This window comes from Megascapheus bottae, chromosome 21 (genome assembly GCF_031878675.1).
Source record: "Megascapheus bottae isolate mThoBot1 chromosome 21, mThoBot2.hap1, whole genome shotgun sequence".
Lineage (NCBI taxonomy): Eukaryota > Metazoa > Chordata > Mammalia > Rodentia > Geomyidae > Megascapheus > Megascapheus bottae.
In genome coordinates this window covers 412,510-428,886 of record NC_143529.1, presented here as the reverse complement: position 1 = coordinate 428,886, position 16,377 = coordinate 412,510, and the positions used below count along the sequence as shown (strand labels likewise).

General features: G+C 36.2%; 1 protein-coding gene across 2 annotated transcripts in view; it reads right to left on the bottom strand.

Annotated features, from left to right (window-relative positions):
• The window catches only part of Itgav (integrin subunit alpha V), an 85,526-nt gene that overhangs the window by 6,775 nt on the left and 62,374 nt on the right, over nucleotides 1–16,377 (bottom strand). For both annotated transcript variants that reach the window (XM_090354447.1, XM_090354448.1), the window contains 9 exons: nucleotides 15,236–15,390; nucleotides 9,615–9,752; nucleotides 8,180–8,247; nucleotides 7,187–7,334; nucleotides 6,608–6,700; nucleotides 4,868–4,947; nucleotides 4,467–4,547; nucleotides 2,289–2,394; nucleotides 885–1,043 (listed from right to left, as the gene is read on the bottom strand). In XM_090354447.1, the coding sequence (XP_090210573.1) occupies nucleotides 885–1,043; nucleotides 2,289–2,394; nucleotides 4,467–4,547; nucleotides 4,868–4,947; nucleotides 6,608–6,700; nucleotides 7,187–7,334; nucleotides 8,180–8,247; nucleotides 9,615–9,752; nucleotides 15,236–15,390 (1,028 nt within the window). The remainder of the gene's footprint in view (nucleotides 1–884; nucleotides 1,044–2,288; nucleotides 2,395–4,466; nucleotides 4,548–4,867; nucleotides 4,948–6,607; nucleotides 6,701–7,186; nucleotides 7,335–8,179; nucleotides 8,248–9,614; nucleotides 9,753–15,235; nucleotides 15,391–16,377) is intronic.

The window sequence follows — 16,377 nt, the reverse complement described above, 5'->3', positions numbered from 1 at the left end:
ATTCTGAAGACAGAAATCCCAACAGCATAACAGCTTTAATACATGCTGAGACATGTGTTAGACCTAAGATGCAATGTAATCAAGAACAAAGTGAGTTTTAAAATATCTCCTCAAAAAGTCCAAGGACAGTGCTCAGGCCCTGAGCTCAAGCCCCGGACTGGCAAAAAAAAAAATCTCCTCAAACTCTACACATTCATACAGTGAGTCCAAAGGAGGATATTCTTAGGAGAGGATCACAAAGGCTCAATAGTTATAAGCATATATGCTCATATAAAATGATGCTTATTTTAATGAACTCTGAGAAATAGAAACAGGAGGGATTTTTGTTATTGTTTTGTTCTTTTACTGTGCCATTTGCAGTTCTTTTTTAAAAGTTTTTTTTTCTTCTCTTCTGTTTCTTCCCTTTGTCCCTGTTTTGTATGTAAATTTATCTGATTTGTGGAGAAGAGGAAGTACAGAATCAGTGTGACAAAGGGTGAATTAATTCTGCAGTGATAGTCACTAGACACTGTTGGAAATGAACTATACAACTTGGGGTGAAGGAGGCAAGTTGGGAGGCAAAAAAAAAGGGAAAAAATGAGGGACAAGTGACACTACTCAAAAGAAACGTATTCATTACCTGACTTATATAACTGCAACCCCTCTATACATCACCTTTACAATAACAATTTCTAAAAATATACCTCCTTAGATTTATCAACACTCCATAAATAGGACTTCACAGAATTTATTTTTACCCATGATATATAAATCTAATTTTGAGCTTACTGGTTATAAACTAAAATATTAGCATGTGAATTTTTTAGAGGATTTCATTGCTAAGTTTAAAAAGAAAGCAATAAGAAGTCATCATCATATTGAAGAGCAGCCATTAATTGCACTACCTTGATTCTTAGAGGGTTGATCTCTGTATCTGAAGTACAGTTCATTGGCCCATCAATGTCGTAATGAAGGATATACAATAAAGTGTTATTGTTGTATTTGTATGGCCACTGGAGATTCAGCATGGCCTTGCTGAATGAACTTGGACCATTGTTTCGCAGCTAATGAAGAAGAGAACATGTAAATAGGTTGGGCAAAAATTACTCTGTAATCAATTTCAGAAATCATATAAAAATAGGATTTGAATAACAGAATTTTGATACTTAACATTATATAATATATCATGATTATAACAATCCTTGTACAAAAAAAAATCACTCTAAGAAGGAATGATTTACTACCTTATGAATGTAACTATAGCCTTTCTATACATCACCCTGACGATAAAATTTTTAAAAAAATCAAACTCAACATCTGTCTCTTAAGTATCAGGATATATATATATTTAGAGAGAGAGAGAGAGTTAAATTTGGGCATTGCTGACCAGTTGCCTGTAATCCTTAGGAGGCTAATATCTAGTATGACAGTTCAAAGCCAATTTGGTCAAGGAAGTCCTTGAGACCTGTTTCCAATTCACCACCAGAAAACTGGAAGTGACATTGTGGCTCAAAGTGGTAGAGCGTTAGGCTTCAGCAAAAGAGCTCAAGGGCAGTGCCCATGTACTCAGTTCAAATTCCATGACTAACATAAAAAGAAAAAAAATTGTTGGGCATTGTGGCTCAGTTCTATAATCTTAGTTTTGTGTGGGAGGTAGAGCTCAGAAGAGCATGGTTCAAGGCCAGTCCAGGCATAAGTTTGAGAGTCTTCATCTTATTTAATGAGGGGTACCTATTCCTTTTGCAATATGAAAAGCCCAATGGTTGGAGACAGTGGCACAAGCCTGTAATCCCCAGAGATGAGGAAACACAAGTAAGGATACTAAAGCTCAGGCTGACCTGGTAATAAAACAAGACATACCTCAAAAATAACCAATGCAAAAAGGTGCTAGAGGTGTGCCACAAACTTGAGGCCCTCAGTTCAAACACCAGTGCTTCAAAAAAAAGTGACTCTTCAAATAATTTGTAAGTCACTAGAAAAAAAATATTCTTCCTATAGAAATAAAACTTGATCATTATAAACATGTTTTAAAATTTTTAGTCAGAGACACAAAATGCCACTGAAGACACACCCAACGATCTGTTTAGTCATGTAGAACTAATTGGTCGTAACAAATTACAGCAACTCTTTTCTCTAAACACTTTAAAACTATTTGCCCAATAAAAATGAATCTACAAATACAAAACGATTCAAACAAATCTGTTATACGCTTCAGCTATTCAAAGTTTACACAAAATTATAGACTGTTTTCTACATTAGCTACTGCCTTGATGGTTCTCTCACTAGGATTCCATAAAATAGGTACAGACCTCATAGATATGCTGAACAACAGGCCCAACATCTTCTTCAGTCTCAGGGTTCTCCTTGTACTCCCAATTTGGAATTGGAAGAAAGATATGATCAGGACTTGAGACCCTAAACAATGATCAAAGAAAAAACTACTATGAATATCAAAATGATATAGCCAGCTCATTTTCAAAAATATCCTATATTAAAATGGATAAAATCATATCTACAAAAAAAAATCCTTGGGAACCTGTCTTAGTGGCTAATGCCTATAAATCCCAGCTACTCAGGAGACTGAGGTCTGAGGTTCAAGGTTCAAAGGTAACCTGGGTTAACCAGCATGCGCCCCCCCCCCAAAAAAAAAGAAAAAGAAAGAAACAGAGCAGCTCAAGTTCTAGAGCATCAGACTTGAGTGGAAAAAGCTAAGAGATAATACTCAGGATCCTGAGTTCAAGCCCTAACTCCAGTGCACATGCATGTACACACAAACACATACACACACACACACACACCCTCAACAATTAAAAATAATAAACTTTAGGCCTGGTACAATAATGGCTAATACATACAATACCATCTACTTAGGAGATGGAGATAGAAGGATTGTGGTTCAAGGCAAGACTGATTACAGAATAAGCTCCTATAATGATTAACAAGTTGAGTAGGGTACATTACTGTATTTCAGCATCTCAGGAGGCACTTGAGACTGTTATGGTCCAAGGCTGGCCTGACATCCTACCTAAAAACAAACTAAAACCAAAAAAGTCCTAGGGAGCTATCTCAGTTGTTAAAGTGCTTCCCTATCAAGTATGAGTTTCTGAGTTCATTCGTCAGTACGGCTTAAATATATTTATACGTAAACATGGATTTTTTTTTAAATTCTGCTCTATTAGGAGAGAGGGTATCAATAGGAATGTGGAAGGTGAGCCGGGATGGTGAATGAAGATGCATATGATCAAAATAATTTATATGCATGTATAAAAATAGAAAAATGACAAAAACTGAAGTTGTTTTTAGAAGGTAGAGTGAGAATCATCACCCTTTTATGATCATTACATACAAATAAAAAGCCATAAACTAGTGAAATCACATATACATAAAACAGCTAAGCTTCAATATACAGGTTAGAGGTGAATTGGTAAATTAATTTGTGTAGGTCAAATAAACTTATTTTGAGATTACTGTTCCCATATTTTGTTCCCATAGGGAGGGCTATTGTACACAACGGAATTCTATGCTGCTGTCAGAAAGAATGACATTGCCCTATTTGTTAGGAAATGGAAAGACTTAGAAAAAATCATATTAAGTGAAAAATCATATTAAGTGAAGTAAGCCAGATTCAGAGGAACTTAGGCTCAATGGTTTCCCTCATTTGTCATAATCAGTAGAAACCTTGGGCTCTCCTAGCAGAGATTTGCAATAGAGCAAAACCTTGATACAAAAGGCCATATAGTAGGACGCTAAATGAAAGGATCTCTAGGATATAGAAACATAAGCCATATAATGAATGATTGTTCTTTTTTTTTTTTTTTTTTTTTTTTGCCAGTCCTGGGCTTGAGCTCAGGGTCTGAGTACTGTCCTTGGACTTTCTCAAGGCTAGAGCTCTACCACTTGAGCCTCAGCACCACTTCCGGCTTTTTTCTATGTATGTGGTACCACGGAATCGAACCCGGGTCTTCATGCATGCTAGGCAAGCACTTTAACCACTAGGCCAAACTCCTGGCCCCATGATTGTTGTTCTTAAGGTACTATGTTATCTCTCATCTCTTTTGCTGTCCCTTGGTTATCTCATATTGTTACAGTATCTCACTTTGTTACCTGATATATCGGATATATTTGTATTTGGTTATTTGAAACTGGATAGGAAACGGGGGGGGGGGGGGGGAAACAAGATGATGTGTGGGGGTGGGGGGAGGGAAATGGGACCAAGATATGTGAAAGGGTATCAATGTATGGGAATTAATGCACCATCTATTTGGCAAATATCATGTAACCTTTCTATTACAACAAAAAATATATGAAAAAAAAACAAAATAAATATTTGGAGCTTGGAACACACCTATGACCTTACTTCTACAGAAGTTACTAGCTGGTGAACCACCACTTAACATGGAGTATCTATTGCTCAGAAGCCAGAGGCTAGAGTTACTTTTCAGAAGCAATAGTGATGAGGAGATTCTCAATTTAGGAATTATACTAACCCTCTAATCTCAACAGCAGCTAAAACAGCAAGGTCAACTTTGTAGGACACAAGAGGGCTGACTTTGTCAAAAAGATTTGAGCTGAAAAGAAAACACAAACACATTTTTAAGATTGAACTGAGCACAATTATCATCAAAAATCTTCCAAAGGCAAAACCTCATAGAAGTAAAAATGAACAACACAGCAAAGCAATGAAAAACTTGAAAGTCATAACAATGATTTTTTTCTTAGCATTTAATTCCAAGAAGTTGATAGAGTTTTACTTTTAAGTTTGCTTTACAAATTCAAACTGATATTATAATAATTCATATAACTTAAAAATTTCTACTATCACATATGGGCATGTTAACGTGTGGTACTCCAGAATATTAAAAATATTGGAGCAAATCTGTTGAGATACCTTTGTATTTGTAAATCAAACATCACAGACGTGTCTATCTCGGATTGCTGATGCACACTGAATCGAAGACCAGCAAAAAGCTGCAACAAGAGGTGAAGAACAGAATGTCAACCAATGTCTCACCTGAAATTAGGGGTTTCAAATCCAATGACAAAGTAAAAAAGCATTCTAAAATACTGTTTTTGTGAACTTCCAATGAAAGTGAGCTAAAATATTTAAATCTAATTTTCCCTTTATTCACTTTGATTCAAGACACTTGGACCAGTTCATAGTGATATCTGTTTATAGATATCACTTCCTATGATATAACTATCATTTAAAAATGGAAAAGTTGGGGCCAGGAGTTTGGTCTAGTGGTAGAGTGCTTGTCTAGCAGGCATGAAGACCCGAGTTAATTTCCTTGGTACCACATACATAGATAAGGCCGGAAGTGGCTCTGTGGCTCAAGTGGTAGAGCATAGCTTTGAGAGAGCCAAGGACAATGCTCCTGGGTGCAAAAGAAAAAAAAAATCAAAAAGTAAATATTTGTTGATCTAAGGCAAGTAAAGCAATTGTACACAATAATTTCATAACAGCAAGCTACAGATATCAGAAAGGGAACAAATAGATTGTGTTATTAGGCCAAGAAGGGGTAAAAAAAGTGGATGGTTTATGAGAGAAAGAGAATCTGGTTGAAGAAGGCCTGAAAATTTCTCTTCTCATCTCTCCTAAGTCTCCCTCTAGCCCCAGTACCAGAATTTGGGCCCATGCAGCTAGAAAGTGCAGAGATTTTATAGAGAAATCTGAGTCACCAGGTACAAGACAGAGGTAGTCTTGGGAATCACACAAATTACATATAAAAATATCATCTCTTGAGAACTGATCCTTTCGTCCACATAAACAATTTTCCAAAGCTTGGAACTGGTCCCTAAGAGTAACCACAAATCCTTACACTGAAGGAGCCATGTACTGAAAAGCTGGAGACAAGTCTTATTCACAGAAATATGTGAAAAAATGGAACTCAGGGCATATGTTCAAGCTCTCTCTCTTCCCTACAGTAGCACACACCTACAAATACCAACCTTTAGTGAAAAATCAAATATGTTAAAAGACATTGGAATATTTGGGCTCACAGTAACATATGACTAATACCAATATGTCATTAATAACTTGTATAAAAGCAACATACAAATATTGTCATGTTTTCTTTGATTCTAGGACCATACAAGGTATAATTTCGGTTCCTTTTTAGAAAATGTGGGAAGAGACCTATGCAGTGCTCTTTTCCATCTCCGATAAGATGTTCCTGAAGGGAAGCTTGATCCAGTCAAGTTTCTCTTTGATCTTCTATGTGGGATGATTACACAGGGATTTGAGTTAATGAGCTAGCTTGGTTTCTTCTAAGAATAACAGTTCTGGGATCTAGAAGACTGGCCTCTGAAAATCAACTCAAGTGTTACATCAACATAGGAAAATCAGAATTTCAATTCTTAATTTAAACAATCATCTCAGCTACTTACCAAATGGATTACAATGTGGTGCAGCTTATTACATAATGGTAAAAAAAACACATCGTCATCTCAGTATGTCAGTTAAAAGGACACAGAACAATGCTCATCATTAAACTCTAAATCAAAATCAGTTTAAGGATAGAATGTTAATATGTGCAGGCTTTTTAAAATTTTATTACTACAAACGCACTCAGAAAAATACGGCACTGTATTTGTAGGGGGAAAAATCATTCAATTTAAAATGTCTTACTTGAGTTCCAGCCTTCATTGGGTTTCCAAGGTCACACACCACCTGGCGGGTTTGATTTTCTGTTTTAAATGCGCATGAAAGTCTTGCTAAGGCCTTCAGTAGACAAAGAAAAAGGATATAAGAAGAAATTAAGCCAGAAGAACAGAAACCCTAAGATTACAAAGTTCCTTTACAATATCATAGAGTTACATATTTAAATTTCCACTTTTAAGGAGCAAATAAATTTACCTGAGCAAACATGGAGAAAGAGAGAAGCCAGATTTGTGTAAAATGTCACAGTGTTTTTAAAAGATTCCCCTAGGGGGTTTAGATATGTAACTACAATGTTTCTGACAAATAATTTGATGGACAAGCTTAGACACGTTTATCTATCTGATCTCCTCTATAAGGACTTCTAAAAATGTCATGCCAATACATTATGCAAAGTATTGGGCTTAACACAAATTATATAAGCTAGGCACTCTACTACCTAGCAATTTAGCTTTAGGTAGAATGGCTAGGTTTTTGCTTTGCCAAAAAGGGGACTAGCTCATTCATATTAATAAAGGCATGATTTTTTAAAGAGGTGCGTGGTCTTACTTCATTGTTTCGGACAACCCCTATGAAGTCAGCCTGTGGTGGGATGGACACAATGAGCTCGGCTTCGTAGGCCCCTTCTCCTTGATTCTGTGCCTTAACAATCAACGTCAGAGGGTTGTCATCTCCAATGTAGACCTTCTTTTGATCACTGCGAGTTAATAAAAATCTAGACTGTAAAAAAGGACTACACAGGGAGAGCATGACTCTTCAAAGCAGCAAGATAAATACATAGTACTGACGGGTACAGCAGTGTCTCAAACTATTTTAAGGCTTTATCACGCCAACACAGAAAATAGCACATACTGTGTGCTATTCTTTTCAGTAAAAGAGAATACTAATGCCATTCACATATTTCTACTTTTCATACTTAGTACTGAAGTAATTTTATATCTCTGTGTGAACTTTTTAAGTTTCATGATTTCTCCCTAAACATTGAATTCCTTCTTTGTGATGATTCTCACAATAATCTTCCTAATGTGTATGGCATGTACAATGGTAAAGATAACCCTTGAGTTAAGAGGATGTCTGTAGTGAAGAGTGTCTTCAGATGATGACATATTATTTTGTCACTCTACTTGTAGATGAATAATTGTACTAGTTGTAAGACTAGACAACAAGTGAAAATGTAGATTTTTTAAAGATCAAGATTAATAGTTTTAGCTTGGCACAGTGGCTCATGCCTGTAAATCCTAACTACTTAGGAGGCTGAAATATGAGGATTATGGTTCACAGCCAGCCCAGGCACTAAAATTCATGAGACTCTTATCTCCAATTAATCACTAGAAAATAGAAGTGGCTCTGTGGCTCAAGGGGTAGAGTGATGGACCAGAGTCCAATCCCCATGACCACCAGAAAAAAAAAGATTAATAGTTTTACTATTATATAAAATTATTAGTTATCTGCTGGCATAGCTAATTCTTAGTAAAATATTAGATAAATGCTCTTTCATTTAAACCTCTTAGGGTAATATTTACTGCTTGGAGCAAAACTTACCTATCTACAGACACTTCAAGTTTAGGTTTGCAGATATTGTCTTCACCGCAATCAAGTAGAATATGAGCCTAGAAAAAAATTAAATTTATTTACATGAATAAATATTAATATAGTTTGCATAAGCAGCACAAATCAATATGTAGAAATATACATGTATGTAGATACAGAAACACACACACTCATTCTTTCAATACATGTATAGATCGATAGAGATAGAGATATACCTGGAAGGCAAAAGAGATCATGGCCACTGATAAACAGATAATCAAGAATGAAAGGGAGAAACATAATTCAGATGATATAATATAGTTACTTGAAATCATTTTGCTTTATAATAGATTAGCTGTTAACATTTTGGAGTGAAGTCTGGTGTAGAAGAGATAGCAAGATCAAGAAATGAGGGTTGCTGCTAGCAAAGTTGTATGATCTTGGGAGGCTGAAGCAGAAGAATTATGAGTATAAGGTCTGCCTGGACTATGAAGTGAGACTGTTTCAGAAAAAAAAGAAAAGAAAAGACCCAAAGAAACAGTGGAAGTATGTAGAGCTTAGGTACAAGGTAAAAGAAGAATATAAAAATTAAGGTAAGTAGATAAATAAATATATAAATAAAATATTTGAATACAGGTCTTTATATAATTTATCCTTGTGGTTGCTTTTAATGTACGATTTGAAATTATTTCTTTACTTTAAAATTTTTTTTCTTTTTTCTTTCCCTTATAGTTTATTCTTTGTTGTTGCTGTATCTGACTTTGATATTTAGGATAGTTTATACATTCATTTGATTATTTGAATCAGGAAAAGGAAGTGCAAAAACAAGATGATGAGATGAAGGACAAAGGATGAACCAATGTAACAGTGATATTCACAAGACAGTATGTTGGAAATGAAATCTACAACTTGGGAGGGATGGAGGAGGGGAACTGGGATAAAAACATGGGAAGGGGTAACAATGTTCAGGAAGTAATGTGAATGTAACTATAACCCCTTCCTATATCACCATGATAAAAAAAGTTAATTTCTAAAATTATAAATATCTGCATGAAATTTTGTGCTGCTTTATGAAAAGAATTATAAATGAACTACATACATACATGAATTCAAATATACACTTAAAAAAACTATTAAAATGTACCCAAAGCTATTTAGGCATCAAAGATTTTAACAAAATGCTAAAAAAAATTAAATAAATTGGCAGTCTGAAATAACTCATTTCCTGGAGTTATTTAGTATTTTCCAAACATGAAATGTGACCAGGTCTTTCTCTTTATATGACTACTTAGTTCCAATTAATGATCCCTGACCTAGAAATTTAGAGTATTTACCCTTAGTTTTCTTTAGCAATCTGATAGAAGCAAAGCCTTCTGCTCTTTAAAAAATCTGAGCTGTAAGATCTCAAGGAAAGATGGAAGAGCAGAATAAGCAGAAAACAGAGTACCTGTCGGCTAACATTAGAGGGAGTAAACTGGTTGAGAATAGGCTGCAAGCCGGTTGCATCCATGGCTGTTCCATAATCCAACCGGTACTCCATGAAGATCGTAATGGGAGTTAGCTTGTCTCTAAATTCAGATTCATCCTAGAAATAGAAACACTGAAAATTTTAAATGAGTCAACTTAAACTCTCTAGATAAATTCAAAAGTGCACTGTCACAAAACCAGCTTTTCCATCCCTTGAACTTCCAATTCTACCACACTTTTAGGTAACTAGAGTAAGAATAGTGTACCAGAAAAGCTCAGAGTTGTCCAGTAGAAACTTATAAGCAGTTGTTTTTGTTTCATGCTGCAATATTTGCTTCACACAAAACTATAAGGCACATTCACTGTTAAGTAAGTTCCCTTCAAGAGTCACGTGGGTATGGATGAATCTGGAGACTATTTGGCCTTGACTGAACTACATCACTGGAAAGAAATGGGAAATGGAATATTGCATTATAGGTTGTCTTGGATTATCTTCAGTCTTTTTCGTATTATTTACTACTGATATCTGTATCTGACTTAACATTTTCATGACTACTACAAAAGGTCTTTGTGATGTATGCCATACCTGACCAGCTTTGTAGTTTCCATCAACTCAAAGCTACAAATGGGCTAAAGATTTGAATCATAAAAGATTTCTCCCTCCAGGCACAGTGGTATAGTCCTATAATCCCACTACATGGAAAGCACTGAGATTGAGATACCAAGCAAAAACATAAGACTCTCTCCAGAAGAAAAATCATAGCCGAAAGAAAGAAGGAAGGAGGGAAGGAAGGAAGGAAGAAAGGAAGGAAGGAAGGAAGGAAGGAAGGAAGGAAGGAAGGAAGGAAGGAAGGAAACAATGAATTAGGGGTATGGGTCAAGTGCAACCATGTGCCTGAGAGGCAGGGAGTCCTGAGTCCCAATCCCAGCAGCCTTGTTAAAGATCATATCTGAATCCCAATGAAGAGATGGTCCACTTTTCCAGAGCCAGCCTACTTCATGATCTCAGATGCTCTCTTTGGTTCTGTCAGGTGACCTCTTCATGCTGAACCATATCCTTCAGAGTTCTAAGCCTGGACAAGGTTGGTTTGGTTCCTAGACAATGACTAGTTATATTTGGTTCAGACTACATTGGTTAAGACTACCTTCTGATTCTCTTTAAAGTAGACTTTTTATTTCATGTCAGTAAAATAAAAGGAGCCCCCAAACACATACCCAGTATAATGATTAGAATACTGCCAATACCAATAAATACCAGTAAGGATAAAATTACTTATCTGCCTGATGCCAGGATGTAGATGGGGCTATGCTATCAGCTTTTACATTGTGTATGTCATCATACAACACTGTCTTCTGGTTTTTTCCCCCCTATTTCCAACAGGATCCTATATAGTGATCTGAGATTTGCTTTCTGTTTGATATCTTGTTAAGACTTTTCGGTGCTCTTGCATACAAACAAGGTTAACTTTGGTTATTCAGTGACATGCCTGCTGTCTACATATCATAGTTCATTTCTTTTTCTGACAAAAATTATTTGACTTAGACCTAAGGAACAAAAGGAGTATGGCATCCTTAATATATGGCTATTAAATCCAAAGAGTACAAGAGTGAGGACTCAATATTTGCATACCAATGCTGTGGACATGGTAATGGAAATATAAACATAACTATATAGACATAAAAACCTATGACTCTATAGACAATGTTTTATTTCATAAATTAATACGTTTCTATGACATACAAACCCTTAGCCTAATTTGGATTAAGTTCTAAAAACTAAGTCCCAGTGATTGTATATACAGATTCCCTTCTTAAACACTTGTTTGTTAAACTTGTCATTTGAAATATAATGTAAAAATCAATGTTAATAAATTCTTTAATAAAAAAAGTTATTTGACTTGTGTGGGAGTTTTTCTTTCCTATTACAAAATGCCCACTCATTCTTACACCTAATGACAGGATTCGTCAGCATTATATTACCATGTTATTTGCCCATCTTTAGAACCCACTCTACCATCACCTATGAATAAGAGTTACTATTCACTCATCTTTACCAATTACTAGACATTGGCAGACTTTCCTTAAATCTAAAATTATATTTCATCATAATCATGATGAGTTATTTGCTTGCTTGTTTTATGTCTTAAAGACTTGGCAGAAGTTACTGCAGTTTGTACTAAGGGCATGGTACTTGCTAGGTACTCTACCACTTGATCACACCTCCCAGCCTATTTGTTTTTTTGCCTTCCACTTTTTGTGACAGGGTCTCATGGATTTTTTCCCTCTCCAAGGCCAGCCACAGAACTTGATCCTCCTTTCTGTGTTTCCTTCATAGTTTGGATAATAGACATATACCATCAAGTATGATTAATTAGTTAAAATAGGACCTTGGTCACTTTTAGTCCTGAGTGACTTCATCTGAGTAGCTGGGAGTAAGGATTGAATCACTACAAACTACATTAGAATGAAGAATTTTAACTGAAGTATAATATTTGAAATGGTTATAGGATTGTGCCTGTTTTCAACTTCTTTTATGGCAGTCATTCTATGTCTGTCTAGGAATTTTCTTGTTATCTAAGCTTTCCTGCCTCCTGGCACATGGTTAATCTTAGTATCTTATCTTTTTAATCCCTACTGGATCTGTGGTCATTTTCTTTCTCAATTTAAAAGTTTTGTGGGAGTTCTTGTGTTTTGTTCATTTTCCTTTCTCGGCCAAGTAAATTAACTAGCATTCATGGTATATATTTACTGTTCTACTCTGCTTCTGTGACAGCCACATACCATATTACGTAGTATTTTCATGATACTTCAGTTCTAAATAAATTTGCACTATGACCTTTTTGGATCTATACGTCATTTAAAAGCACATCCTATGATTTCTTAGCAAATCAATTTCCCAGCCTATCTTTCCTTCTTTGGTTGGTTACAGGGCTGGAACTCTAGGCCTGGACACTGTCCCTGAGCTCCTCAGCTCAAGGCTGGCACTCTACCACTGGAGCCACAGTGTCATTTCCAGTTTTCAGGTGGTTAATTATATAACCATGAATAAATGTTATTTGTAGTGGAAAAGAGGATTGGTTCATGACACATTTCTTATTTTGTTCTGTTTATAAGGACTGAAAATAATTGCTGATATGACAATGTGGTAAGGGTTAGATGGGAATGGAAATAGGAGGAGTGGCAAGGTAATTCAACTATTAAACTCCTTTCATGTTATATGCTCAAAACCACAGAGTTTTATTACCACAAACTCCTAGCTTAATGGCTCAGGGACAGTGCCCAGTCTGAGTTCAAGCCCCATAACCCACACACACAAAAAAAAAAATTTAAGATTTGGTTTTGATTGGATGGAGACTTCAACTTCATTATCATCCACAAACATTTTCTTTTGCTTGATGGACCATATTTTACACATTGAAATGAACATCAGATATGATCATGTGTTGATTGGTCTTGCATCACTGGTATAAAATATCTGACGTAGTGTGAGAAGTAATGCACCTACTACCTTGTGAATGTAACTATAACCTCTCTTTACATTACCTAATATATATAATATATATTATTGTTATACATATATATCTGAGGTAAATATCATAAAAGGAGGCAAGACTCATTTTAGTTCATGGTTTCAGAAGTTTCTTTCTGGTGCTTTGAGGCTAATAATAAGCAGAACATTGTGGTAGGAAGTATTTGATGAGAAGAAGGGCAAAAAAGCTTCTTACCTCAAGGTAGTAAGGTTTATTTATTTATTTACTTATTGTCAGTTGTGGAGCTTGAACTCTGGGCCTGGATGCTCTCCCTGAGTTCTAGGTTACCACTTTACTACTTGAGCCACAGCACCACTTCTGGTTTTCTGGTGGTTAACTGGAGATAAGAATCTCACAGACTTTTGTGCCCAGGCTGGCATTGAACCATGATCCTCAGATCTCAGCCTCCTCAGTAGCCAGGATTATAGATGTGAGCCACCAGTGCCCAGTCTAGCCTATCTTTAAGTTACCCAAGTAATAAAGGCTTGGTTCCAAGTGTGGGAGCTAGTAGAAGGTTTCATCATTTGGGACATGCGATTGTGGAAGCTTGGCCCTTTCCTCTTTATTTTCCTGATGCTTGCTTCTATGCCTTATTGCAGGCCCCAAAGCAACGGGGCCAACGGAAAATGGATAAAAATTCTAAAACTGTGATGTTTTTCTCTTTGAATGTTGATTATCTGATGCATTTGTTACCATTATAGGGACATGACTTATAGGAAACAATTACATTGTGATTATATTCTGTCTCCTCTCTCTTTCCCTGCCTTCCTTTCTTTTCATTTGGCTTTTTTCTAATGTTGCCGAAACTGACATGGAACTTGCAGTACGCCCATCTCTACCATCTGAATGGTGAGATTTCAGGAGAGCGCCACATTTCTGGCCAGATAACCTGCTTTCCCATTTTGAAATACCTTCTTTATGGTCTATGCATGGCCAATTCTTATATTCTCCAATTGTTTAGTGCTAAGTTCTTTTCTATAGAGGTCTGTTAAATTAAACTGGTCAATTATGTTGTGTCTTCTGAATCTTTACTGATGCTTTTTTCAGACATAATTTTCAGCCTTTCTTTTTAAATATTTTATACAAATTCCAATTCTATAAATGATAAGTCCAATATCTTACATCCTTCCAGACTAAACTTTGGTTTCTTCTAGTGGTTACCATGTCTGTTTGATGCTTTTTTTTTCTTTTTTAAGGCATTCATGTTAACACCAACACACAGGAATCAAGAGGTTCACCCAGGAATGTTTTCCTCTACGATGCTAGGCATTTGCTCTTGATGGAGTCAAGGTACAACTCAGTCTTAAGAACATTCTAGTATCATCCCAAGTTCTAGGCTTCATGTAGAAGTCTTGAGGAGACTCACAGGGCCCCAGGCTCACAGGCTCAGGCAAGTCGGATCCCTGGGCTGGTTTCTACAATTACCATTCCCCATCACCCCAGGCACCACCCCATTCCAGCAACCTAGGCTCACATTTATTTACAACTCAACTCAACCTTAGCCACTAGGGTGTACGTGTGTGTGCGTGTGTGTGCGTGTGTGTGTGCGTGTGTGTGCGTGTGTGTGTGCGTGTGTGTTTTAGTTGAGCACTTATTGCTTATTTTTTTGAATCCTGGAGATTTTGTTCACTATCATGAGAGTTCAGAAATAGTTTAGAAATATGTGTGTCATAATCCCTTCAGTAATATTACTGATTATTCAGAATTATTCCAGAATTCAGTGGAAAGGCCATTCAAAACATCCAGTCTGCCCAGGAGTCAAATTCATTACTTCCACTGCCAAATTTGACAATGAGAACCACATACTACACCAAGTGCAATTTTCTATGCTTTTCTTTACTGTTGGATATAAATTCATAAAAACAAGATGATTGGGAGGGTAAGGGAAGCAAAAACATAAGAAGTAATATACCCACTACCTGACAAATGTAGCTGTAACCCCTCTATACATTATTGCAACAATAAAATACAATAGAAAGCATGACTAAACATTAAAAAAAGAAAGTAAAAAGCATTTAGATGGAATTAGTAACTGAAACATAGAAAAGATAGAGACAGAAAGTGCCCTTACCCGCAGATATGCTATGAGTTCCTCACACTGTGCAAGGCCCCCCCGTGGGATAGTCATGTTCTTGGAGTGACCTGGGGACCTGTTATGGAGAAATAGTGCTCGTCGAATTGCTCCCTTTTGCTTGAGTTTATCCAAAAGAAGCTCCACCTGGAAGTCTATACAAATCAAATGATTTATAATCAACATATTCTTTATGATCATTGTTTTTGTAGAGAGAGGTGGCAATGCATTGCTGTGACACTGTAATAAACACAGCTAATAATTCATCCAGTTATCTCCTAAGTCATGTCATACATAATTCCAAACAATGATGGTGATAAAAGCAAATACCAGAGAAAAACTGTCATTTAATTTACATTGCAAGAAGTCCAGGGAATGGAAGATATAAGAATTAAAACTTTCATCACTAGAGGTCTTTCAGTAGTAGAGCATCTCTGTAGTAGCGCTCAGCATGCATGAGGCCCTGGGTGCTACAGCGTGCACCAATAAAATAACAAGTGCAGATTTTTATCGTTAATCTATGCAAATTTTATTAAGAAGTATTCATTAGTATAAACCATGCTATTATATTACACACTAAGGTAAGTGAACAATATGTATCATGTTTAAGTTCTGCTTCAAAGAAGCTACCATATCAAATTGCCAACTAGAGCTTAATAGATCAAAAATTCCATAGAAAACTAAATGAACAGTCAAGTAACTAAAAACAATTATTAGGATTCTATTCTTTAATAAGTTTCTTAGAATGCAAAATTTGAAAACAATAAGTCCTTTTGCAAAGTTCTTTACATCTTTATTTTAAAGTTAGGTGGTTATTCTGTCTCATCTTCTGCTCTCCTCAGTCTCACTCCCTCCATGTGGTTTCCCAAACACAGTGACATACTTCAGACACACGCTTCCTGAAACTGCCACTTCTGTGTAGACTTCTCCTCCCTCCTTGTGTCTCATGACTCCCTCATTTCTTTCAGGAGTCTACAGAAAATGTTTTTTTGTCTTTTGTTTCTTTGGTATTTTTATATAGACACTCCCACCAATCCCACCACCATGCTTTCAGTCTGCTCTGCTTTGTCATGACTCACTGGCACCTGTCATACCTAACATACCGACCAATCACCATTCACGGGACAAAATCAATCATTTGC